The 27,617-nt window shown below is 42.9% G+C and overlaps 1 protein-coding gene across 1 annotated transcript; it reads left to right on the top strand.

The window, feature by feature from the left end:
- Positions 1-271: 271 nt before the first annotated feature.
- aox6 (aldehyde oxidase 6) lies at positions 272-15,069 on the top strand. The gene is made up of 31 exons (XM_014151595.3): positions 272-576; positions 852-909; positions 1,512-1,608; positions 2,095-2,203; positions 2,281-2,469; positions 2,565-2,645; positions 3,728-3,811; positions 4,143-4,380; positions 4,476-4,627; positions 4,896-4,989; positions 5,101-5,210; positions 5,320-5,504; positions 5,702-5,864; positions 5,979-6,068; positions 6,817-6,986; positions 8,942-9,068; positions 10,443-10,662; positions 10,777-10,901; positions 11,031-11,164; positions 11,306-11,393; positions 11,503-11,589; positions 11,722-11,913; positions 12,244-12,471; positions 12,579-12,674; positions 12,790-12,918; positions 13,082-13,156; positions 13,270-13,322; positions 13,555-13,669; positions 13,823-14,077; positions 14,251-14,418; positions 14,701-15,069. Exons 1-31 carry the CDS (start codon positions 523-525, stop codon positions 14,752-14,754), a joined length of 4,020 nt encoding a protein of 1,339 aa, XP_014007070.2. The 5' UTR covers positions 272-522; the 3' UTR covers positions 14,755-15,069.
- The last annotated feature ends 12,548 nt before the right edge of the window (positions 15,070-27,617 follow it).

Genomic DNA, 27,617 nt, shown 5'->3' with positions numbered 1-27,617 from the left:
TGGTAGCCTAACAAGTGATTAGCAATGATTTCGTTGAGAGGATTTAGGTAGGTTAGGTTGTAGTGCCACCCTCTGGTTAGAAGTGCATAGTTTCATTCTCTTTGGTCAAAATTATGCGAAGAAAACAACATTTAATAGGTTATTTTTCCATTTAGGGCACCTTACGATACCAAGATGTCATTAATTGAAATGTATTAATCCTGTATCTGCATTCCATCAGTTAGTGTTGATTGAAGTAAGAGGGTTCAACTTTGTTGTTACACAACATTGACATTGGGAGGTGGAGTCAATTTACAGTAGGCTATGCACTCCAAATGTACTTTCTCCTCTGACTATCGTATCGATTTCAAATCAGTCATTATCAACGGGTTTAATAACGGGACTGTTTGTTGTATATCAACCACTAGGTGAAAGGTTCTACAAAACGGCAAGGAAAGCAGCTGAATTTGCTTTCGTCAAGGAGGCGTTTGAGTAGTCGCAGAAACCGTTAACACTGGACTTTAATGCGCAAATGAGAAGAAAATGAGCGAGAATAAAGAAACCGACTGCTTGTGTTTCTATGTCAACGGTAAAAAGGTAAATCATTTACTGTGTTATTGTATTGTGCATTAGCTGTATGTTGGTTTAAGGTGAAGCACTTTGCGATTATTTTGCACGTTGCCTAACTTTATCCAACTACGTACTGTTCCTGTACAAAACTGCATGGCTGCTAATGTTGTTGATCAATGATTACTTCCCGTCGTCTGTGTTTGTACCAAAGATACTGGATGTAGGCTTCAGGCCTACTGTCTCAGAATGACCGAAAAACTACTGCATGTGTTTTACACGATTTCTCTCCTGCTTTCAAACAGGTGACCGAAAACAATGCAGACCCAGAGACTATGTTACTGTCTTACCTCCGAGAGAGGTGTATCCTTTCCTTGCTGAAAATGTATAGATGAGAAGTGAAGCACCCACATTGAATTAAGTATTTACATTGAAATGAATAATATAGTGTACTATTTTTGTAGTGTACTCTTATTAATATTTATCCTGAAGAAAAACGGACAGATGTTGCGTAAACTATAGCCAACTGATTGCACAATCAGTAACTTAAAAGTTCATACTTTATGGGTAGCCTAGGGTGGTGCACTGATTTTTCTAAGTGTGTTTTGTTTACCACACAAGCCAGTCCAGAGTGAGGTGTGACAATAATGTTATAAGGCCTATCAGAGAGAGTTCCATGGTGCGTGTCACTGTGAGTGTGCACTTTCCTTTGATTAGGATTGACTGTATAATATATCCGTTGAAATCGTTTAATGTTATGGTATGTGGAAATATGGATACTGATAGATTGTCTAGCCCAAGCAGAGTGTCTCCTCAGCTGGTAACGTTGTGTGGGTTGAATTTCTGCATTGATCACATACTGAAAATGTATCCATCGATCACTCACTGTACTGTAAATCACTTTGGATAAAAATGTCTGCTGAGTGGCATGTACTATTATATTCCTTGACGGTGCCTGACTCCAGTGAGGTTGACTGGTACCAAGTACGGATGTGGAGGAGGAGGATGTGGAGCCTGTACTGTCATGGTGTCTCGCTACCAGCCTGGCACCAAGACCATCCTGTATCCTTTCATCCCTCAATAAATGATTGACTGATTTTTATGAACTTTACACTGTTGATGAATACTATAATTGGCATATTGAGACAGTAACTTTTAAGTAGGCCTTTTCTGTGGGGTGGCAGGTAGCCTAGTGGTTAGAGCGTTGGGCCAGTAACTGAAAGGTTGCTGGATTGAATCCCCGAGCTGACAAGGTAAAAATCTGTCGTTCTGCCCCTGAACAAGTTAACCAACCCACTGTTCCCTGGTAGGCCGTCATTGTAAATAAGAATTTGTATGAAGTGCATAGCGTGTCTGTATAGTTGTGGCAGAAGGTGCTTTTTGGACACAATTTGCATGAAGAAAAACTGATGCATGGACAAATCCAACATTTATCTTCCAGTGTCTTCAAAGCCCTACTTATGATGTTCTCTATAAAACTTGGATGATATATTACGTTCATATTGAAAATGTAAATGCCACTTAGGCCAGTTTACCTTCACCTACTAGCCATTACTCTGCCAACGCCTGCCTGCTGCCAGTCTGCCAGCTTCAGGGGGCAGCAGTCACCACTGTGGAGGGCATTGGCAACACCGAGACCAGGGTGCACCCAGTACAGGTAGGCCCTACGATGGATGGCTGAAGCTCTCATTCAGTGTGGCTGACTGGATTATATGCTTGTGTGTGTGCTTGCAGGAGCGTATAGCCAAGGCCCACGGGTCTCAGTGTGGGTTCTGTACTCCAGGCATGGTGATGTCCATGTACACTTTACTGAGGAACAAACCACAGCCCAACATGGAGGACATCACAGTGGCACTTGGAGGCAATTTGTGCCGGTGCACAGGATATCGTCCCATTGTTGATGGCTGCAAGACTTTTAGTCCGGTATAAATTATATTGCACATAACAGACACACGCATTGCATTTGTATTTACTGTCTGTAAAGTGAATGTATAACCCATCCTGTTATCCATCTTTAGGAATCAAACTGTTGTCAAGCCAATGGTAATGGTGCCGGATGTTGTCTGAATGGAGAGTCGTCTCCGGAGAGATCAGAGAATGTGAGTGACTCTTTCTATTCAGGCCATACGCATTTTATGAAATGTTTAACAGATTTTCCTTTTTTGAGAAGTGAGGCAACTGAGCGAATAAACATAAATAAAGTACAACCTCTTGTTAAAGTACTATATTAATCTTAGTTCAACACCTAGTGACCTAATCAAGAGATTCTTGCCTGACTTTAAGGCTTAAAGAGGCATGGTTCAGCCATAGCCCGATAGGAAGTATTTTGATCTCTTTACTGGAAGCTTGAGGACATTTTATTTTTGCTCTAAATCGTGCGACTTTAAAAAAATATATATATATATATTTGTGTGAAGAGGGGCAGCCATTAAAGGGTAATATGCAGTTGCTACATCAATTTTTGGACTTGAATCATGTGTACCCATTCATTCTTGAAAATATAACTTAGAAATGATTCATGGGCTTGGTTCAACTGTCGTACCGCATCAGTGCCCAAAATATAAGCTCCACTCCAATGTTTGTAAACAAAGTAATGTAAAGAAACACTATATACCCTCAACATGGTTAAAAACTATAATTTGGATGGATGGTCAGTCCTTGCATCCATTGCTCTGTCTATGCATTTGAGTGTTTCTCTAGCCCTATCCCTCAGCTTTTTACAGAAATGGGGGAAGCTGCTTTTTACTGTTTCAACTGCTGATTGCTCCTTTAAACACTACATTTAATTTGCATGGCTTAGCTGTATAATATAATTTAGTCATTGTATTGTCGAGTGGCGCAGCGGTCTTAGGCAGTGCATCTCAGTGCTAGAGGCCTCACTACAGACCCTGGTTCGATTCCAGGCTGTATCACAACCGGCCGTGATTGGGAGGCGCCCAATTGGCCCAGCATCGTTAGGGTTTGGCCGGGGTAGGCTGTCATTGTAAATAAGAATTTGTTCTTAACTGACTTGCCTAGTTAAAGGTTCAATTTAAACAAATGTTACCACCTCACTAATGACATTGTAAAGTTATAGTTCACAATTCCATGACATTGCTGCATTTAATCCGATTTAACACACTTGTTTTATAAAAAGCGAGACGTGTTTGTTGGCATACATGACATTGACTGTGTCTTCCAGGAGCTTCCACCACAGCTGTTTGACCAGGAGGACCTCCTCCCTCTGGACCCCACCCAAGATCTCATCTTCCCACCAGAACTCATAGTAAGGCAGCGGGACTAGTGGCCACTCAATGTACTAGTGGTCAAATAGTGAATTACACAGTTTGATATGCTCTCATCATATACTGTATGTCACTGTGTAACAGTCAAAAAGTACCATTCTTCAGTCTAAAATAGTTGAATTAACAACCTTTACACAAGACAGAATTATTAATTGACACCAAATTGGCAAAATACTGTTATTTTGCTATAAGAGTTGTCCGTCGAATGCCTCATAGGTCTTAGACTGTTTTAACGACATTAGACTATATCCTCGTTAGTCTATAACCTAGCGATATTTATATCCTGACAATCCTCCGCTATCCTCCACTCAGCTGATGGCAGAGACAGAGCCCCAGGTTAGTCAGCTGTTCCGTGGGGAAAGGATGGTGTGGGTCTCCCCTGTGTCTCTGGAGGAACTGATCCAGCTGAAGACCAGCCACCCTCAGGCACCGCTGGTCATGGGCAACACCAACATCGGCCCAGACATCAAGTTCAAAGGTGCCTGGCATCCCATAATAATATCACCCACCAGAGTCCAAGAGCTGTTCGAGGTTACCAAGACTCCGCAAGGTAAGCTCTCTTGTTCTTATTCTCTCTCTCTCGGTTTCGGTCTCAGTCTCTCTCGGTCTCTCAGAACTGTTCATGTTTGTCTGTTGTGTCTGTAGGTGTGTGTATCGGGGCTGGCTGCAGTCTGTCTGTGGTTAAGGCCCTGTTGGAGGGGCTGGTCCAGGAGATTCCTGAGGAGAAGACAGAGATATACAGATCCCTCCTACAGCAGCTGGGGAACCTGGGAGGACAGCAGATACGCAACGTTGCCGTGCGTATGAGTCATCTGTTTCTGTCATTCACTAACAGCTTTGTAGCCTGGTCCCAGATGGTGGCCTGGTTTGTCCGGTCTTGCCAGCACCTTTGGTCATTGTTGGCTATATAGCACAAACAGGTCTGGAACCAGGCTAACAGCTGTGCTGCACATTACTGTCCAAATCGCTACGTCTTAACTACCCTCAGGGGATCACTGGTAAACATGTATTTTTGCATTTGTTTGACTGTTAAACATATTTATGGTGTGTTTCTGTGTGTGTTAGTCCATAGGAGGCAATATTGTCAGTGCATATCCCAATTCAGACCTGAACCCTGTGTTCGCTGCTGGGAACTGCACACTTAATGTGGTGTCAAAGAGTGAGTTGTCAGTAGTGACCATTTTCATTCATTTCATTTATTCTGTGTCTAATTTAACCATGTTTTGTATTGAATTATTACAAATCATTGTGTTAATTGGTTCTATACCAGGGGGAAGACAAGAAATCCTGCTTAATAAAGATTTCTTTGTGGGGTTTGGAAAAACATCTCTAAAACCGGATGAGATTGTCCTGTCTGTGTTCATACCAGTATCTAGACAGGTATAGTAAGAAGCCACTTGGGAATGGAGAACCTCTTGAGAATCTCATGCATTTGACCTCACCAGGAAGAACTCCTGGCCTTAAGGTGAGTTGAATCCTGTGTTTGCAGGGAGAGTTCATGCGAGCGTTCCGCCAGGCCCCTCGTAAGGAGAATGCCCTGGCCACAGTGACCACTGGGATGAGGGTCATGTTCACAGAGGGTTCCAGCGTGGTCAAGGAGCTTAGTATCTACTACGGCGGTGTAGGGCCATGCACTGTCAGCGCCACCAAAACATGTGCTGCAGTCATCGGAAGGTACAGAGGGAATTTTTAACACAATTAGCAGGGTTTGGTTAATGGGCTATTTTTCTTTTGAGGAGAGCTAGCTAAACTTGTTTGTAATTCATATGTTTCCTTGTTACCCTCCTCAGTAATGTTCTTGTGTTACATTATCTGTGTTTTACATCCTTGCTTGTTTTGTACCCCCCACGTCCAAACACACACCCCTCCAGGAAGTGGGATGAGCAGACGCTGAGTGAAGCCTACACCCAACTCTTAGATGAGATATCCCTGTCTCCCTCCCACCCCGGTGGGCAGGTGGAGTTCCGCAGGTCCCTAACTCTCAGCCTCCTCTTCAAGTTCAATCTGCAGATGCTGCACAAGCTCTGGGAGATGGTATGGACTGGGTCACTCTTCGCCCAATTGGCAGCCTACTTGGCAAACTTGAAATTTCTAACGTGGATTTGCTAATGTTTCTCGAAATATAGATATGTTTTTGGTATTGTACAGAATGTGATCCAGGAGGACCTATCAGAAGAGATGAGCAGTGGAATACGTCCACTACCTAAACAGCTACAGCCCAGCCTACAAGAGTTCCAGGTCTGTTTGATTTTATTTTAGTCGGTTGAAGACGAATTTTGCGATTTCACCTACCCCAACCAGTGACTATTCCTCATTGTGCAGTACGTGTGATCTGACAACATGAACAAATGCTCCACAAACGCCCAAATCATCCTTTTAGAAACGTGATGCAGGTCTTTACGTGTTGTACACGTGCCATTGTCATTCTGAACGTTATATTCCATTTTGTTTTGCGACTCGAGCAATACCTCGCCGTCCCTTCTAGCAGCAGGCTTCACGGAGAATGGAACAGCTGGATAGGGGAAACGGCTCGAATCGTACCATTTCATGTGTGCAACACCTAAAGAACCTGCATCATTATACTGGGACATTTCTAAAAGGAAGTTTTTGGTTGTTTTTGGAGCATTTGTTCGTTTTTTTCAGAGCCCCCATACTGCATAACGAGGGTGAGGAAGTGAAGCGCTGGTTGGAGTAAATTGTAAAAAAAAGTGTCTGGACCCTAATCTAGCATGCAATTTACATTGAAAATGTTCATTTGTTTGTAAAAATGCAAACTTATTTTTTTAAGAACAAATTCTTATTAACAATCATGGTTTGATCATGTTAACCCAGGACTAAAATCTCACGTCATTTAGTCAGTTCACGAAAGATTACCCCTGCCTACAAACCAACATTTCCTCTGAGGACAATAAAGTTGGGTTGATTGGTGTGGAAACAAACATGGTTACATTTCAGGCTGTCATAAAAACATGTGTTTTGGTTTCAGGCTGTGGTGAAAGGCCAGAGTGGCGACGACCCAGTAGGTCGGCCGATCATGCACCGTTCAGCCATCAGCCAGGCTACTGGAGAAGCTGTTTACTGTGATGACATCCCCAAGATGGACGGAGAGCTCCACATAGTCCTGGTCACTAGCACCAGACCACACGCTAAGATCCTGTAAGTCCTGGAGAACATTGCAAAGTATTCATGGATAAGTTTCCTCACAAACCACTTTCTTAGTTCATAACATACTGAGCTCTATTTTAACAAACCTAAAGCAATGGTAAATCTAAGCACTGGCGGTAGCACTATAGGTCGAGGGGGGGGGGGGGGGGGGGTCAGAAATATTTGTGCTATTTTCACAGCCGGAATTGTGAGCGCATTAGCTAGTGGTGGCACGATGAATAAACAAGTTGTAGGTGTGACGAGGGCTTGGCCACTCACTGGCCAATCAAGGGCGTTCCATGGCTTAATACTGCATGCTTTTGTCAAGTTCTGTTGGTTATTGGCGGTCTGTGTGTTGTCATCAACTCTAATTCGGCTGGGGGAACGGAATATTCTCATCCTAGTCCCCCTTTTATTAAAAAATACATACATTTGGAACTCATTCGGGGTCTCAACTTATTGTTGAGAGTTAGAACAATAGAATGAACAAGGTGCAATTAAGAAATTTGGTTGTGCATAAGCAGTTACACAATTAGTCCATGTCAGCAATTTTTTTTTTCTTCCAGCAGCCAGCTATCTAAACTTGTAAGCGTGGTCAAATTACCGACCTGTGTGGTCCATTGGTCATCAGTTATCATATTAAAAAAAGTAGGACTTTCCTGTGGGGTGGCAGGTAGCCTAGTGGTTAGAGCGTTGGGCCAGTAACAGAAAGGTTGCTGGATCGAATCCCCGATCCGACAAGGTAAAAATCTGTCGTTCTGCCCCTGAGCAAGGCAGTTAACCCACTGTTCCCCGGGTGCCACCTCTCTGATTCAGAGGTTGGGTTAAATGCGGAAGATGCCTTATCTTACCTCATTTGCACTCACTGTACTTTTTGTTTTCTTTTGTTCTACTGTATTATTGACTGTATGTTTTGTTTATTCCATATGTAACTCTGTGTCGAATTGCTATGCTTTATCTTGGCCAGGTCGCAGTTGCAAATGAGAACTTGTTCTCAACTACCCTACCTGGTTAAATAAACATTAAATAAAATAAAAATTCAGTTGTACTTTCCCCTTTAACAGGCCGAAATTGCCAAAGAGCATGTGCTTGACAATTTGCGCTGGCTTAATGCTATCTGAAAATGGAGCCCACTGTGTAGCCCAGGGGTAGCCAAATAGATTCAGCTGCGGGGCAGTTTTTTGGGGGTCGGAGTTGGAGGTCAGTGGGGCCGGGATGTAATTATAATAATTTGTACTATGCAAATTGACCACAAGCCAATAAGAGATTGCATTAACTTCATACCTTGATTACATTGAGACACGATCACGTCTCTTTTTATTTGAGGGATTACTAAATCATTTTTCTAAATTAAAATCATTGTTTGTTTTCCTAAACTTTGGAGGGCCAAAAAGAATCTCTTGCAGGACGGTTTTGGCCCACGGGCCACCTGTTGTACACCCCTGGTGTAGATCATACAGTGAGCAGTCCCAATCATTCATATAATCACCAATACTGCCTCTCATTTAATGAGGAATCTTAAGATGTTCATTTGGCTGCACTGTGCTGAATCAATATCCCTAATAAATATTGAATGATAAAAATCTAATAGAACCATCTATCCACAGCCAACAGTAATAATGGGTTTTATCCAGGTTGTATAGAATACAAAGTATAGACCTTACTCACACATTCACAATTCATTGGACAGGAAGTGGGCTTCATAGACACACCAGTGTAGAGCGACTAGCTATTGTTAACCAGCATGGTGCGTCATGTGGTCCTCAATAGGTTGTTATCCTCATTGTTAAATGGGTATACACCACCATAGATCCTTACCTGAATGTCATTCACTGTAAATGAGTAATGGCCATATAAACACAATGCCATGTATAATCCTAACCTGTATGAAATGAGAGGTAGTATTGGTTAGTATGTGAATGACTGTCTCTCTACACACTGTATTTTTTTCCTCCCCCTCCTAACAGAGACATAGATATCAGTGAAGCTCTCCAGGTTCCAGGTGTGGTGGATGTCATCACTTCTAAAGACATCCCAGGGAAGAAGTTCAGGACATTTACAGGCATAGACGAGGACATTCTGGCTCAGAATGAGGTATTGTAGTGCTTTATCGAAGAGACACAACCAGAATCACACGTGTCGTGTCATGTCATATCATATGTGTTGTTGTTTTCATACAGTGTATGATATCATCAAAGGCTTGTCCAGTGTGTTGTCACACCGGAACTGAGTAGCCATGCTGTTTATTCACCTCACAATGCAGACTATACTGTGTATATACAAAAGTATGTGGACACCCCTTCAAATTAGTGTATTCTGCTATTTCAGCCACACCCGTTGCTGACAGGTGTGTAAAATCGAGCACACAGCCATGTAATCTCCATAGATTAACATTAGGCAGTAGAATGACCTTACTGAAGAGCTCCGTGACTTTCAAAGTGGCCCTGTCATAGGATGTCACCTTTCCAACAAGTCAGTTCTTGAAATGTATGCCCTGCAAGACCTGCCCCGGTCAACTGTTGGTGCTGTTATTGTGAAGTGGAACGTCTAGGAGCAACAATGGCTCAGCCGCGAAGTGTTAGGCCACACAAGCTCACAGAACGGGACCGCCGAGTGCTAAAGCGCATATCGTGTAAAAAATCATCTGTCCTTGGCTGCAACACTCACTACCGAGTTCCAACTGCCTCTGGAAGCATCGTCGCCGGGAGCTTCATGAAGTGGGTTTCCATGGCCGAGTAGCTGCACACAAGCTTAAGATCTCCATGCGCAATGCCAAGCGTCGGCTGGAGTGGTGTAAAGCTCGCCGCCATTGGACTCTGGAGCAGTGGAAACACATTCTCTGGAGTGATGAATCACGCTTCACAATCTGGCAGTCCGACGGACGAATTTGGGTATGGTGGATGTCAGGAGAATACTACCTGCCCGAAGGCAAAGTGCTAACTGTAACGTTTGGTGGAGGAGGAATAATGGCCTTGGGATGTTTTTCATGGTTTGGGCTAGGCCTCTTAGTTTCAGTGAAGAGAAATCTTAACGCTACAGCATACAATGACATTCTAGATGATTCTGTGCTTCCAACTTTGTGGCAACCGTTTGGGGAAGGCCTTTTCCTGTTTCAGCATGACAATGCCCCTGTGCACAAAGCAAGGTCTACAGGGAAATGGTTTGACTGGCCTGCACAGATCCCTGACCTCATCGAAAACCTTTGGGATAAATTGGAACGCCGACTGCGAGCCAGGCCTAATCGCCCAACATCAGTGCCTGACCTCACTAATGCTCTTTTGGCTGAATGGAAGCAAGTCCCCCAACTCCATATTAATGCCCATGATTTTGGAATGAGATGTTCGACGAGCAGGTCTCCACATACGTTTGGTCATGTATGAAGGCCATTCTCACACAGATGCATGACTGTTAGTTAATACGATGTTCACAAATGTTATTGCCAGGTTTATGTACGTCTCTCTTCCTCAGGTGTCATGCGTGGGTCACATGGTGTGTGCAGTGGTGGCTGACACCAGGAAGCAGGCTAAGAGAGGGGCGGCTCTAGTGAAGATCGGCTATGAGGATCTGCCAGGCCCAGTGTTCACTGTTGAGGAGGCTATTGAGAAACAGTCCTTCTTTCTGCCCCAGAGGATGATCGAGCGAGGCAACGTGGACGTGGCTTTTGATAAGGTTGACCATGTTTATGAAGGTACAGTATGTCTTAGTTTCGTATGCGTACCAGGTGTGTCAACCTGGTTCCTATCTTGAGTGTTTGTACCGGTTAAGTTTATGCACTGAGCCGTGCTGTGCTCTTTAATCTCAGGGGAGATCCGGCTTGGTGGTCAGGAGCATTTCTACATGGAAACACAGAGCATGGTTGTTGTGCCTTCTGGTGAAGACAGGGAGCTCAAAGTTTATCTCTCCTGTCAACACCCAACCTATACCCAGGTACAGTCAACTCTACTTCCTCAATCTCCATCCCTGAGGATAGGAAAATATCAAATAGTCACTGTTCAAGTGTAAGTCATTACTCCTAATTGCCAAATGAAATGTTTCTTGTCTGTGTCTTTTCTGTAGGAATCCATCGCAGAGACTCTTGGGATTCCCTCCAACCGAGTGTCCTGCCATGTGAAGAGGGTTGGCGGAGCGTTTGGAGGGAAAGTGACCAAAACGTCTATCATAGCCTGCATCACTTCTGTGGCTGCATGGAAGTAAGTAGAATACTTCTAAAATAACCTACTAGATCCAATGATACATTACATATTTAACCCAAATACAATGGTAATCTATAAATCCAAAACATAATTGATGTGTTTGTTTGAATCCCGGCCTGTTCTGATCTGTCTACCCAGGACTGGTCGGGCTGTGCGTTGTGTTCTGGAGAGAGGAGAGGACATGCTGATCACTGGGGCCCGCCACCCTGTCCTGGGCAAACACAAGGTGCTTCCCCTCTTAAGGCTTTGTGATGTGACTGACTCACAAAGGGAGGCATTTGAGGGATCTCTAAGTGGTACTATAGATTTGACTGATGGTGTGTTAATGTTTCCAGGTGGGCTTTATGAACGATGGGAGGATAATGGCTGCTGATCTACATTATTACGCCAACTCTGGAAACACTGCAGATGAGTCTTTGTTGGTGAGTCACTCTTCCTCTGCCTTTCACCGTTCAAGCCTTAACCCCAAGTCGTCCTTGACACCTAATACCAGACGCTGTCTCTATGCTTGTCATAGACAGTGTCTGAGCTCTTTGCCCCCTCCCTTTCTCCAGGTAATAGAGAAGATTCTCCTTCACCTGGACAATGCGTACAACGTGCCCAACCTTCGCGGTCGCTCGGTGGCGTGTAAAACCAACCTGCCCTCCAACACGGCGTTCCGAGGATTCGGTGTGCCCCAGAGCATGTTGGTCACTGAGAATATGATCAATGACGTGGCCATGAAGTTGGGCTGCAACGCTGAAGAGGTCAGGGGTGAAGTGTTAGGGGTCCGGGAGGGTAATGGGGACAGGGAGGAAAGCCATATAAATAGAACCTGGCTAATTGTCTATAATAATAGTGGGTGGTACCAGAGCCTTATAGAGGAAAATCGAATTGATATAAACAAAAATCTCTCAGTGGGTAGTCTCGTGACAGACATGCATAAATTAAGTCTGTTCAAAAACTGATGACGTCGGAGATTTTTAAGATAGCTGAATATGCTATAAAGTCAATATGCTATAAATGCCTTAGATTTCATAAAGTACTGTATACACTTCATAACACAGTTCTCTTAATAATTTCTCTTTCTTGAGCAGATCCGTGAGATAAACATGTACAAGGAGGTGTCCCTGACACATTACAAGTTTGAGTTTGATCCTAAGAACCTCCTGCGTTGCTGGGACGAATGCAAGGAGAAGTCTGACTACGGCAGCAGGCGCAAATCCATCGCCCAGTTTAACCAGCAGAACCGCTGGAAGAAGAGAGGCATGGCCACGATACCCATTAAGTATGGCATCGCATTCTCAGACGGCTTCCTGAACCAGGTTAGCTTTGCCTTTGCACTGTCAAATTAGCCAATCAAATTATACATAATGAATCGATAAAATAAAGGTATAAAGATATTTTCTGTGTGTGTGTGTGTCTGAGACAGGCTGCATCTCTGGTACACATCTACAAGGACGGTTCTGTTCTAGTCAGTCATGGTGGAACCGAGATGGGCCAGGGAATACACACTAAAATGCAACAGGTACTTACAGTATAGGTACTTACACTTAGCTTGACTAGTTGGAGTGAGACAATGATGTACTGCTTCTACTTGGCTGTATGTACTTTTGACATTCAATCAATTAATCTATCTCCAGGTGGCGAGTAGAGAGCTGCACATCCCCGCCTCTCTCATCCACATCACAGAGACCAACACCAGCGCTGTGCCCAACACCTGCCCCTCCGCCGCCTCCTTTGGCACGGATGCCAATGGCATGGCCGTGAAGGTACAGTATTACCTGGGATCTCCCCGGCTAGCCTGATCCCAGATCAGTTGGTGCTCCAACACCTGATGTGGATATTTTCCTGTTGGCGTGTTTAGTATGGATATTCAACCAATCGATCAGTCATATTCAACCGGTCTGTCGCGCGTTTTGTCTTGTCCCTTAGGATGCCTGTGAGACCCTGTACCAAAGACTAGAACCTGTCAGGAAACAGAACCCAGAAGGCACATGGCAGACCTGGGTATTTCATAACCACTTCCCATGACAAAATGATTTAAGTAGAACAGAGGGATATAAATCAGTTCATGAATAGCGACATGGTTCTAAATGACCTGTTTGTGTTCTGGAAAATAGGTGAACTCAGCATTCATCCAAAAGATCAGTCTGTCAGCTACTGGATACTACAGGTAATGAGATTCAGCATGCAGACCTAACACGTAGGAGTGTATAGAAGCCTTTCATATTATCTTTTATTTCACTATTGCAGATACAAACCATTGACCTTTAGAACTGTAGGGCCTATGTGTAAAATATTGCTACTCTTATCTAATGTGGAAAGATACAAACATGTATATATTTACAGTAGATAGCAATGTGGGTATAAATAATGTTTAACATAAACTGCTGACGTTTGCATAGGGGTCATGACCTCCACATGGACTGGGAGAAGCAGGAGGGCCGGCCGTATGCCTACTACACCTACGGTGCCTGCTGCAGTGAGGTGGAGGTCGACTGTCTCACTGGAGACTACAGGGTAACCTCACTTACACAACCAGTATCTCCTACATGCTTTTACTGTTGTTACACACTTTATCTTAGGTACTAGTCAGATGTTCAAATGAAGACATTCACTATTTCATACTATTAAATATGCACAATTTGACATTTGTTTTCTGCCCATGTCTAGACGGTGAGGACAGACATTGTTATGGATATTGGAAGGAGCATCAACCCCTCCGTAGACATTGGCCAGATTGAGGGCGCTTTCATCCAGGGTTTGGGTCTGTACACCATGGAGGAGCTGAAGTTCTCTCCCTCGGGAGTGTTGTACACACGTGGCCCGTCCCAGTACAAGATCCCTGCTGTCTGTGACATACCACTTCAGTTCAACGTCTACCTGCTTTCAGGCTCTGACAACCCACATGCCATCTACTCATCTAAGGTGAGAGAAGTGTGTGTGTGTGTGTGTGTGTGTGTGTGTGTGTGTGAGTGACCAGGAAAAACTATAGTTAAACTAGTTATAGCCTTTAAACAAGACCTTTGGTGTCTACAGTAGTCCGTAAAGAATGTTCTGTCGAGTTAATTTGACGATAAAGTAAATATTCTTCTCCACAGGGAATCGGAGAGCCAGTGCTGTTCCTGGGTAGCTCTGTGTTCTTCGCCATTAAAGACGCGGTGGCAGCAGCCCGGGTAGAGGCTGGTATGGTGGGACCCTTTACCCTGAACAGCCCTGCTACCCCAGAGAGGACCTGTCTGGCCTGTAACACCACCTTTACTCAGAAGGTAAGGCGACGCCACCAGCCAGTCTCAATTCACTCCCTACCCCAACCCATAATGCTTGACCCTAACCCATCAATGTTTGCCAATTTGAATATGGAGTTTTCATACTGCTTCCATCTTACAGATCTGCAAACATAAAGGAGTTAGGAACAGGAAGGGGTAGGGAGTGAAATGGAACCGGCAAGTCGCCAGTTCAATGTACTGTACCTTATTCACATGGCAGCCATGACTGTTTGAAATCCAACTTACTGCTCAGGAGTAATGGCAGCCATTGTTATTTTCCAGATTCCAGCCAGCAAACAAGGATCATTCCAACCATGGGCTTTGAATATTCCCTGAGTTAAAATAACATTCTGATTTGTCAGAGGTATTGATCACTGCCATAAGGAATACCACCTAATCATAGAATGTTACTAACATAGAAATTCTATATTTAGCTGAATAAGGATCAATAACACTGTATGATTGCAATACTTTAAATATCAAATTACAGAATAAGCCTATGCTTTTGCTGCCAACCTATACTTTGCTTAAAAAAACAAAAGTTTGTCTCAAATTAAATTTGATGTGAAAGGTAGGGTTGTCCAATTGTGAATCCATCCAATGCCATGTATGCCTTTCACTTTCAATAAATTGCATGTTTCTCAACTTGAATACATGCTTCAAAAATGTATACTTTATTAGTCAGACATCAGAATGCTTTACAGCACAGAATTAAACTAATGCTCAAAATTCAGTTCTATTTTTAGGTGAATCTGGGTTCTGTATGGTGAATGCTCTTGGCCGTAGGTCACAGATGCAGGATGTTAAAGTTAACAAACAGCCCAAAACATACACGACCAAACAACACCAGATGGTGTATTTATCTTAACCTTGGTTCCTAGGACAAAAGTGAAATTTCAAGCAACAGTCAAGCACATATTCTAGATAAATTTCCAAGTCATCCAGAAAGCACACAATCTGCAAAAAACCCACCAATACCGAACAATACATTAAGATGAGGTGAAGGATTAATAGTTGGAGCCAAGCCCAGGTCTGACGAGGCTACCAAGTCATATTCAGTTGACTCGTATGTTGATACTCCATGGTTTGAATGTTCCTTTCTTTGGAGATGGAGCCTTGAGGGGAAAAAAAGATGCTGTTAAACGAATGTTGTTGGCGAAAGGGTATTGGAGAGACCAAAACAGTAGACATGGGCCAGTTAGTGGACTCAGAATAAGCCTAGTCCTGAACTAAAAAGCACTTTTTCAATGGAGAATTTCCATCAAACTGCTTTTTAGTCTAGAACTAGACTTGATCTGTGTCCTCCGAAATGAAGTAAAGTTACCGTCTTAGTGAACTGGTCCTCACAGGCCATGCGTATCCTCTCAGCAGTAGCAGGGGAGCTTAGAGGGAAGCTGTCCCCTAACCCCCTCTCTCTACGGGCTGCAGCAACTGCCTCCTTTATGGCAAGAAGATGGTGCTGGCCAAGAACACTGGAGGCTCGCCTATACCCTGTAACAACTTGGTCTACCATCAATTACCACTTAGGAAGTGAATCCGCAGGAACCTTGAGTGAAAGCATTTTGTGTTTTACACAACGAACTTCACAATTTGGCATGGTGCAAATCATTGTCCAAAATATGATCTGTATTTAGGCCTAACTGATGCCTTTATTGATGTGTCAAGTGATATGTTTGTCTTGCCTTGGACATGTAGATGGCATGTGGGTTCTGTGCGTTGGCTAGCAGGTGGACATCAGAGGGCAGGAATCTTGTACTAGAACAGACCCCTGGTCATCAGAACCCCCTCAGGAGAGAACTGCAGCTCCTCTGGTGTACTGACCTATGCCCTGAACATATATACATATTGTACGAATTGCAATCTGTAATATATTGTACGAATTGCAATTTGTTACATATCATACAAATTGTCAATTGAAAAAAATCATACCATATGGCCTTCCCTGTGGCTCAGTTGGTAGAGCATGGTGTTTGCAACGCCAGCATGGTGTGTGCAATGCCAGGGTTGTGGGTTCGATTCCCACGGGGGGCCAGTACAAAAAAAAAATGCATGAAATAATGTATGCATTCACTACTGTAAGTCGCTCTGGATAAGAGCATCTGCTAAATGACAACAAAAAAAAATAAAAATAAAAAATGGATTATGGACATCCACAAATTAATAAATACGAAACGTAACATATCTGTAATGTGTGTATATGGGAGGCGAAGTCAAGTGCAGGAGAGCGGAGTATAATAAACAGGTGCACTTTAATACCGGTACCAAATGACAGCACATAACACATACAAGTGCCAAAACACGGTCTAAAACAAAAGTGCAACGCCTGACAAAAATCCACGTAACAAATAACAATCACTCACAAATACAACATGGGGAACAGAGGGTTAAATAATAAACAAGTGATTGGTGTGATAAGACAAAGACAGAACAAATGGAAAATGAAAAGTGGATCGGCGGTGGCTAGAAAGCCGGTGACGTCGAACGCGGCCCGAACAAGGAGAGGGACCGACTTTGGCGGAAGTCGTGACAATATCATACTAATTTGAGTGTCCCAGATTTACATTTACTATGTTACGTCTACCCTGGAGTCCAGGTTGAAATTCCAGATGATTCGGGCCACATTATTTGAAAATACTGAAATACACTGAAAATAACTATTTAAATAATCAAATACACATGTATTTGAACCCAGGTCTGTAAAGTGTGTTGTTGTCAGTCTACACACTGTCCAACAAGCTTCTGGCATGTGCGTCCAACCTTGACCAGTGTGGGTCCCACTCCTCCGTAGTAGATGTTGAGAGACTCCACTTTGTTGCTGCCCTCCCTGAAGACCACCTTCATCCCAGCGTTGACTATGGAGAAGGCAAACTCCCTCCTCTGGACCTGACAAAAGGCAGACACAAACTCTCAAAGTAAAAAAGAAATACTGTACTACAGTCAACAAACATAATACAGTCAAAAGACATAATACAGTCAATAATCAACAGTCATCCTCAATACGGTCAACAGATCAGTCAACAGATCATTTCTCCAACCTGAAAACCTCTCAACAGATTATTCATGTTCACTTACCAATTAACCAAATCCTCAGTACCCAAATGCTTTTGTGCTGACATCACATTCACAACAGAAAGAGGTTGGAGTTATGAGTTAAACCAAGGTCCTCATCAATATCCAGAGTGGTATGAGAGAGTAAAGCAGTTATTCCTCACTGGTTTGGAGTAGGGGATGTCAATGGACAGGAGGACTTCATCTGGTCTAAGCGCTGTCTTGCCAAAGCCAGTGAAGAGTTCTTCATTCAGAGTGATCTCCCTTGTCCCATTTTCTACAACAAAAAGACAGTTTCATACTATGAATCTAGGCATCACTCAATCAACCATGTCCTTCCCATTTAGGTCATGTGATATTGAATGATCACGAACTTAAAGAAAAGGATCAAATCAAGGAGAATCAATGCTTTGGCCGACAGTACCTTTAGACTGGACCTGTAGCGTGCAGTCCAAGGCAGCTACACGGGACATCATAAAACCGATCAAATAAAACACATCAATAAGGCTTTCAGGCAAGAGTAATGCAGTGGTCTAATGTCATACGACTGGCCTATTGCACGACAGTGACCCAGCGACACCCTTTTCACACTACATAGCCAAGCCAAGCTGTACTTTCTGTGCTTGCCTGGTTACGCATTGACCATCGTTGCTGGAACCATGCTAAAAGGGTGAGAAGAAATATCTGAGACACCACAGTTAAGTTTGTTGGGTACATACAGGTGTGCTATCTTAATTTGATCATCATGTTGTCACAGAGAATTTTCCTGTGCAGAAGGAAATACAAATTTGAGTGTATTCAAGGTTTAAAAAGGCTTCTAAAGTTGGTAATTTCAAATGTCAGACTTGATTTACCCTAACTAAAAATGTCTCAGCCAATACAAACATGTCCATTAATTATAATCCACATTATAATTAAAGTGTCCTGTTGCTGCAGGATTACTTTCCTGCTGTGAGAAACTGGTCAAATTATGATAGAACATCTGTATCCGTAGGTAACAGTTATAGGGCTTACAGCCATGTTGCGGATCTGTTTCCCTGCTAGACACTGTAGGGTCTGAAGCAGAGCCTGGTACCCCCTGGTTCTCTCTGCCTCCATCTCCCTCACAGCCCTTTCCATCTCCTCCTTCAGACTGGACAGGGTGCAGACAGCCCCCACACTCACACCTGCATGGACACGAACACAAGTAGATGACGAAAAGCTGAACAGTTATTTAAATGAACAGACAATAAATACACATCTAAACCTACCATCCTTCCCCCACGTCACAGTATGTAAATCTGAAACTAGATGATGAGAGAATGATGGACTCCTTTCACTTGCATTTTTGGTCCTGCTCAAAATAAATACATGCATAAAAGATACAATGTGGCTTAGTAGTCATCAGGATGAATATTTTTTGTTCCGTATACAACGTATGGGTCTAAACTCAGCAGAAAAAGAGACGTCCTCTCACTGTCAACTGCGTTTATTTTCAGCAAACTTAACATGTGTAAATATTTGTATGAACATAACAAGACCCTGGGCATGAGCAGGGACCCTGGGGATCTTTCTTTTGGTGTTTTTCAGAGTCAGTAGAAAGGCCTCTTTAGTGTCCTAAGTTTTCATAACTGTGACCTTTATTGAAAAAGCTACTTTGCCCCTTAGGGCCATGTAGTTACATGCTGTGATTACCTTTACATGAAGTAGTGTTAAGGTATTCTTTTGGTTAACCCTATCAGTCCCGAAACCCCAGCAAAAATCTGCTTTTCATTTATCGGACTTTCATTTATCTGCATGTCCAACCCTTATATTTAGCCTGACAATTAAATGTTTTACCATTTTATTTTCACAACAACCAGGGCTACAAGTAGAGTAGTACACAAAACAATGACATAAACAGTTGCATTCATGATTTTTATTGACATAAAATAAGGTCTGTGCAAAGCAAAAACCTGAAAAAGTGAATTTATATGAATGCAGAAATTGTTTGCTCACTGGGAAATTAATATCCAACTAATTATTAACAACTGTGTGGAGTTTGTGACAGCAACTATGTGAGCTTATTACAGTATTTTAGACACTATGTCACAATAGACACAAAACGTGCATATTTGTGAGTCTCAGCTTTTAATAGTTTGTAGCTGAAACCATTCGAACTCCAGACATTTATGTAAAAGACCCAGTCCCGCGCCCCTTCGGGATCCATCGTTGTCTCACAAACACCACTCTAGCTCAGCCCCCATTAATCACAAAGACTAACGGATGCACAACAAATATAAAAAGCCAAAGGTTCACCCCAGAAGTCTGTAGCTCAAACACACAATGTTTAAAAGGTGTTAAAAGTCCAAAACACGCCAGCGTTACGGTGGGACTCGTTGGGTTAAGGGGACTATACCATTCCCTAATGCATCTTGCGCAAGTATAAGGTTGGAATTCATTAGGTTAAAATGTAAAGTATTTAACTCACATCACTATCCATATGTTGCTTAGTTCCATTCTCTATACAGCACTTTCCCCCTTATTCTCCATTCTGGCCATTCTGGCAACATCCCTCTCCATTCTCTGTTACCTAGTGATATGTAACATGCATTTTACAGAACATGTGTCAAAGTAATAAAAAGACAAAACATGTGCATTTTGGTTAAGAGACATGTGCTTTGAATCAAACAACTAGCTTGTGGAAATGGGTTAAAGGCATTACTCACATCACAGAAAGTTTTGAATCCATCAATGATCAGCCTGTAGCCAGTACAGCGGCAGAGGTTTCCTTTGAGAATGTGGTCAAAAAACTGTCAATAGTGTTTGAAAATAGCTAGCTCCTACAACTAATGTTTTTGTAGAAACCTTTGGACTACTCAATATTATAAAAATAACAATAATAGTAAATAGCCTATGTTTTATATTTTATCTATAAAATATAGAGAAATTACCTCCTAGAAGCCTCTCTGATGTCCTCCATGTTGGGCTGTGGTTTGTTCCTCAGTAAAGTGTACATGGACATCACCATGCCTGGAGTACAGAACCCACACTGAGACCCATGGGCCTTGACTATACGCTCCTTGAAGAACATAGACATATCAGCTTTCCTTACAATGAATGGAGAGCTCCACTTGTAGGATTTAGGATCACAAAACCCTATATAACCCTATAGTTGCACCTATCTGAACCGGATGCAGTTTGGTTTTGGTGCTGCCGATACCCTCCACTGTTACCACAGCAGCCCCGTGCAGTGTGCAGATGGGCTGCAGATGGGCTGAAGACAGGCGTTAACAGTGTAGTGGCTAGGATCAGAGGTCAAGGATATTACAAGCAGTGCCGTCTCGAATGGAATAGAATAGTGTGACGCAAACTGAAGAAGATTCCAGTCACTTTACCCCAAAACTGGGTTTCTCAGTCATGATATTTTGTGGCGGTGTTATTTAGTAAAATATTAAATTAAATGGTTTGCTTCCCACATATAGTTGTGAGGGCAGTATTAGAACGAAAGGATACAGAACTCTGTTGGGGAGTTGGTCATATCTGGACACCATGACCGTGCAGGCCCCACAGCCACTCCCTCCACAACCATACTTAGTCCCAGTTAAAAGCACTATATAGAGAAGAGATACATGTAGATGATTTTGGCTAAGCATTTTGAAATGACTCACTGCGACTCAACCCTGCACCTTAGAGGCTGCTGCCCTATATACATATATACATGGTCCCGTGTGGCTCAGTTGGTAGAGCATGGTGTTTGCGATTCCAGGGTTGTGGGTTCGATTCCCACGGGGGACCAGTACGGAAAAATAAATAAATAAATGAAATGTATGCATTCACTACTGTAAGTCGCTCTGGATAAAAGCGTCTGCTAAGTGACTAAAATGTAAAAAAAAGACAGAATAACTGGCCACTTTAATAATGGAACACTAGTCACTTTAATAATGTTTACATACTGCTTTACTCACCTCATATGTATATACTGTATTTAGTCAATGTCACTCCATCATTGCTCGTCCTAATATTTATAGATTTCTTAATTCCATTCTTTTACTTTTAGATTTGTGTATTGTTGTGAATTGTTAGATACTACTGCACTGTTGGAGCTAGGAACACACGCATTTTGCTACACCCGCAATAACATCTGCTAAAAATGTGTATGTGACCAATAAAATTACATTTGATGAACATAGACATTATGTGCTGTTATTTACATAAAAAAGGTGTTGTTATTTTGTTGAGGAGAAGTACCTTTCCTTCTGAGGAATTTGAGGAGCACCTCCTCTGGATTGGCATTCCTCTCTAAGATCTGAAATATGTACATCCGTCAAAGCACACACACACACACACACACACACAAACACAATCTATTCTAAGACAACCAAGCCTCTGTCTGTGAGAAAACAGTAACAAGGCATATCTACATCAGGAGACAGGAAAGTCCCTGGAGACAGGAAAGGACCCTGGAGAGTCAAAATGATATCACGGGTGGCTTGAGAATGTCATACTCTCTGCATCTAATCTATAGTATTATCTGTGACTATAATCAGGGTATTGGTGTATCAGTCTGCTGACAATCATGTGCTTTACATAAAAGTGAACATTTTGAGGTGAGAGGACTGGAGGAATATGCATCAATATTTTGAATACTGCATAATAAATATGTCAATGCAGAAAAACTATAGATTATACAAAATTATACATTTTACAATGCAGCCTTTTGTTTAATATTTTCTTACAGTGTTGAAGTGATATGATTTCCTCATACTAACCATAGAAATAATAGAAAATATCACAAACACAATATATATTTACCAGACAACTGCATTGCGTAAATGACAATTACTATTCAATTTCAAATCAAATTTTATTTTATTTGTCACATACATATGGTTAGCAGATGTTAATGCGAGTGTAGCGAAATGCTTGTGCTTCTAGTTCCGACCATGCAGTAATATCTAACAAGTAATCTAACAATTCCACAACAACTACCTTATACACACAAGTGTAAAGGAATGAATAAGAATATGTACATAAAAATAGATGAATGAGCGATGGCCGAACGGCATAGGCAAGATGCAGTAGATGGTATAGAGTACAGTATATACATATGAGATGAGTAATGTAGGGTATGTAAACATTATATAAAGTGGCATTGTTTAAAGTGGCTAGTGATACATTTATTACATACATTTTTCATTAGTGGCTCGAGATGAGTCAGTATGTTGGCAGCAGCCACTCAAAGTTAGTGATGGCTGTTTAACAGTCTGATGGCCTTGAGATAGAAGCTGTTTTTCAGTCTCTCGGTCCCCGCTTTGATGCACCTGTACTGACCTCACCTTCTGGATGATAGCGGGGTGAACAGGCAGTGGCACGGGTGGTTGTTGTCCTTGATGATCTTTTTGGCCTTCCTGTGACATCGGGTGGTGTAGGTGTCCTGGAGGGCAGGTAGTTTGCCCTCAGTGATGCGTTGTGCAGACCTCACCACCCTCTGGAGAGCCTTACGGTTGTGGGCGGAGCAGTTTCCGTACCAGGCGGCGATACAGCCCGACAGGATGCTCTCGATTGTGCATCTGTAAAAGTTTGAGAGTGTTTTTGGTGACAAGCCGAATTTCTTCAGCCTCCTGAGGTTGAAGAGGCGCTGCTGCTCCTTCTTCACCACGCTGTCTGTGTGGGTGGACCATTTCAGTTTGTCCGTGATGTGTATGCCGTGGAACTTAAAACTTTCCACCTTCTCCACTACTGTCCCGTCGATGTGGATAGGGGGCTGCTCCCTCTGCTGTTTCCTGAAGTCCACGATCATCTCTTTTGTTTTGTTGACATTGATTGTGAGGTTATTTTCCTGACACCACACTCCGAGGGCCCTCACCTCCTCCCTGTAGGCCGTCTCGTTGTTGTTGTTAATCAAGCCTACCACTGTAGTGTCATCTGCAAACTTGATGATTGAGTTGGAGGCGTGCATGGACACGCAGTCATGGGTGAACAGGGAGTACAGGAGAGGGCTGAGAACGCACCCTTGCAGGGCCCCAGTGTTGAGGATCAGCGGGGTGGAGATGTTGTTTCCTACCCTCACCACCTGGGGGCGGCCCGTCAGGATGTCCAGAACCCAGTTGCACAGGGCGGGGTTGAGACCCAGGGTCTCAAGCTTAATGACGAGTTTGGAGGGTAGTATGTTGTTAAATGCTGAGCTGTAGTCGATGAGCAGCTTTCTTACATATGTATTCCTCTTGTCCAGATGGGTTAGGGCAGTGTGCAGTGTGATTGCGTCGTCTGTGGACCTATTGGGGCGGTAAGCAAATTGGAGTGGGTCTAGGGTGTCAGGTAGGGTGGAGGTGATATGGTCCTTGACTAGTTTCTCAAAGCACTTCATGATGACGGAAGTGAGTGCTACGGGGCGATAGTCATTTAGCTCAGTTACCTTAGCTTTCTTGGGAACAGGAACAATGGTGGCCCTCTTGAAGCATGTGGGAACAGCAGACTGGGATAAGGATTGATTGAATATGTCCGTAAACACACCAGCCAGCTGGTCTGCGCATGCTCTGAGGACGCGGCTGGGGATGCTGTCTGGGCCAGCAGCCTTGCGAGGGTTAACACGTTTAAATGTTTTACTCATGTTAGCTTCGGTGAAGGAGAGCCCACAGGTTTTGATAGCGGGCCGTGTCAGTGGCACTGTATTGTCCTGTCAATTGAGCTGCTCAGCAAAAGGAAAATATACTGTCCTCTGCAGTTTGAAAATGTAGCCTAATGTTATTCCAAAAGACCAGTACAGTATAAATGGTCAAACCAACATATAATGGAGAGTAAATACAGTGTTGATCCAATATGATTAAGCAGTCTGGCTTTTTTTTACACAGGCAGCCCCATTCGGATCTTTTGCTCCATTATTGGCAAAAGATCTGATTTTAAAAATATATATATTTAACCTTTATTTAACTAGACAAGTCAGTTAAGAAAAAAATATTATTTACAATGACGGCTGATCAAACCCGGACGACGCTGGGCCAATTGGGACTCAGTTGTGATACAGCCTGTATTCGAACCAGGGTATCTGTAGTGACGCCTCAAGCACTGAGACAGAGTACCATATTACCATACTAAGGTTTATATAATAGCCTCAGCTATGGGACTTGCATCTAAATGGTTGTATACAATGATTTAATAAGATTAAAGCTATTTGGAATATGTTGAGAGGCTTTGTACTGATGTTAATGTGATAGAATTGTATTTCTGTTCAAAGCTTAACTTAGTCATCGGCACGCCCCCAGGGACACAGACAAGACCTGGCGTCATGAGACAGCCTTTTTCTGTCATTCCGAATAAAACCCCCACCCAGGGTTACTTTCTTCAGACCAGGCCTCCACTCCATTACGAGTTGGCCAATAGGTTTGACCATGTATTCCTCTACTGAACTTTAACCATACCACATGGTTAAACTATCGATACAGAATAAGAACAAGTCTTTGATATTAAGTACTAGTCTGCAGCGAGAATTCGGTATCATCGAATGCGAAGACCGACGAAACATCCATTCTATAACGACGCTAATGAATGTCGCTTTGAAAGATCCATTGTAACCGAGAGAGAGAACGTGGACAAAAACTCTCCAACAGGACAAAAACTCTCCAACAAGGATCCCGACACACACTGAGCGTAAATATATATTGATTGCAATTGTTCCCGAATGAGTGAGCGTTCATGTGCGAAGAATTAGCATATCAATTGTTAATATTAATGAACTCTGTGTGCCTCATCAGCTGCCCTTTATGACCCTTTGTTTAACCAGACACCAGCCATGCCGGTTTAGCACACTAGGGCACATTTCTCTACCAATTCTTTGTGACGATAATTACTGTTTCTTTGCTTTCTGTGAATTACTTAGTTTAGTAAATAAATGATTTTAAGACAATTGATGTATGGATGACTTTTAGTAAAGACTGGGTTCGTGCACATACAACAATTTACGACGTTTGGAATGAGGCGCGCGCGAGGTAAAATACACCATTTAAACCAGAAGATAATCGACCTATACTATAATATAATATTTAATGTTATAATATAGGAAAGTTATATTAGGAAAATTATAACTTTGTAATCTGAATATTTTCCTTGGTGCCCCGATCTCCTAATTAATTACAGTTAAATGATTAATCAGTTTAATCGCGTGATAATAATTACAGGGAGTTATTTTGATAAACATGTATTCAGTTAATGGTGCCCAAAGACACGACACTGCTATGCTTATGACCGAAAATAACTTCTGGACATCAGAACAGAGATTACTCACCGTGGACTGGAAGAAACTTTTTCCTTTAACAAATCCGACAAGAAGGATATCCTGCTTTCACTGGAACAGGCCCAGATCCACGCCTTTTGTGTGAAGAAAAGACGCAGGAAAAGGGACCGCAGATCGGGCAGTCTTCTGAGAATCCGTAGGCGAGCGAGTAAACTCCCACTGCCATCCGTTCTTCGTGATAACGTGCAATCATTGGAAAATAAAATTGATGATCTATGAATAAGATTATCTTACCAACGGGACATCAAAAACTGTAACATCTTATGATTCACCGAGACGTGGCTGAACGACGATACAGACAATATAGAGCTAGCGGGATTTTCCATGCACAGGCAGAACAGAGGGGTGAGGGTGTAAGACGAGGGGGGGTGTGTGTGTCTATTTGTCAGCTGGTGCGCGATGTCTAATATTAAAGAAGTCTCGAGGTATTGCTCGCCTGAGGTAGAGTACCTTATGATAAACTGTAGACCACACTATCTACCAAGAGAGTTCTCATCGATATTATTCGTAGCAGTCTATTTACCACCACAGAACGAAGCTGGAACTAAGACTGCTCTCAACTAACTCTATAAGGCCATAAGCAAAGAAAACAATGCACCCAGAAGCGGCGCTCCTAGTGGCCGGGGACTTTAATGCAGGCAAACTTAAATCAGTTTTACCACATTTTTACCAGCATGTCACATGTGCAACCAGAGAAAAAAAATCCTAGACCACCTTTAATCCACACACAGAGATGCATACAAAGCTCTCCCCCACCCTCCATTTGGCACATCTGACCATAATTCTAGCCTCCTGATTCCTGCTTACAAGCAAAAACTAAAGCAGGAAATACCAGTGACTCGCTCAATATGGAAGTGGTCAGATGATGCGGATGCTACACTACAGGACTGTTTGGCTAGCACAGACTGGAATATGTTCCGGGATTCATCCAATGGCATTGAGGAGTACACCACCTCAGTCATCGGCTTCATCAATAAGTGCATTGACGATGTCGTCCCCACAGTGACTGTACGTACATATCCCAACCAGAAGCCATGGATTACAGGCAACATCCGCATCGAGCTAAAGGCTAGAGCTGCCGCTTTCAAGGAGCGGGAGACTAATCCAGACTCTTATAAGATATCCTGCTATGCTCTCAGACGAACCATCAAACAAGCAAAGCGGCAATACAGGATTAAGGATTAAGATTGAATCCTACTACACCGGCTCTAATGCTTGTCGGATGTGGCAGGGCTTGAAAACTATTACGGACTACAAACAAAACCCAGACGCGAGCTGCCCAGTGACGCGAGCCTACCAGATGAGCTAAATGCCTTTTATGCTTGCTTCGAGGCAAGCAACACTGAAGCATGCACGAGAGCACCAGCTGTTCTCGATGACTGTGTGATAACGCTCTCGGTAACCGATGTGAACAAAACCTTTAGACAGGTCAACATTCACAAATCTGCTGGGCCAGACGGATTACCAGGACGTGTACTCAAAGCATGCGTGGACCAACTGTCAAGTGTCTTCACAAACATTTTCAACCTCTCCCTGACCGAGTCTGTAATACCTACATGTTCCAAGCAGACCACCATAATCCCTCCCTTTTGTACACTGCTGCTACTCGCTGTTTATTATCTATGCATAGTCACTTCACCCCCACCTACATGTACAAATTACCTCAATGTAGCTGTACCCCCGCACACTGTGCCCTGTGTATATAGCCTCTTTATTCTTATTGTGTTACTTTTTTATTTTAGTATACTTGGTAAATATTTTCTTAACTCTTCTTGAACTGCGCTGTTGGTTAAGGGCTTGTAAGTAAGCATTTCACGGTAAAGTCTACACTTATATCCGCGCATGTGACAAATAAAGTTTAATTTGATATGACATAGAAAATCAATTCATAGCAACTGTT

Source organism: Salmo salar, chromosome 17, assembly GCF_965601325.2.
Source record: "Salmo salar chromosome 17, fSalSal1, whole genome shotgun sequence".
Lineage (NCBI taxonomy): Eukaryota > Metazoa > Chordata > Actinopteri > Salmoniformes > Salmonidae > Salmo > Salmo salar.
The sequence above is the reverse complement of the archived record's forward strand: the minus strand, read 5'-3'. Positions and strand labels throughout refer to the sequence as shown.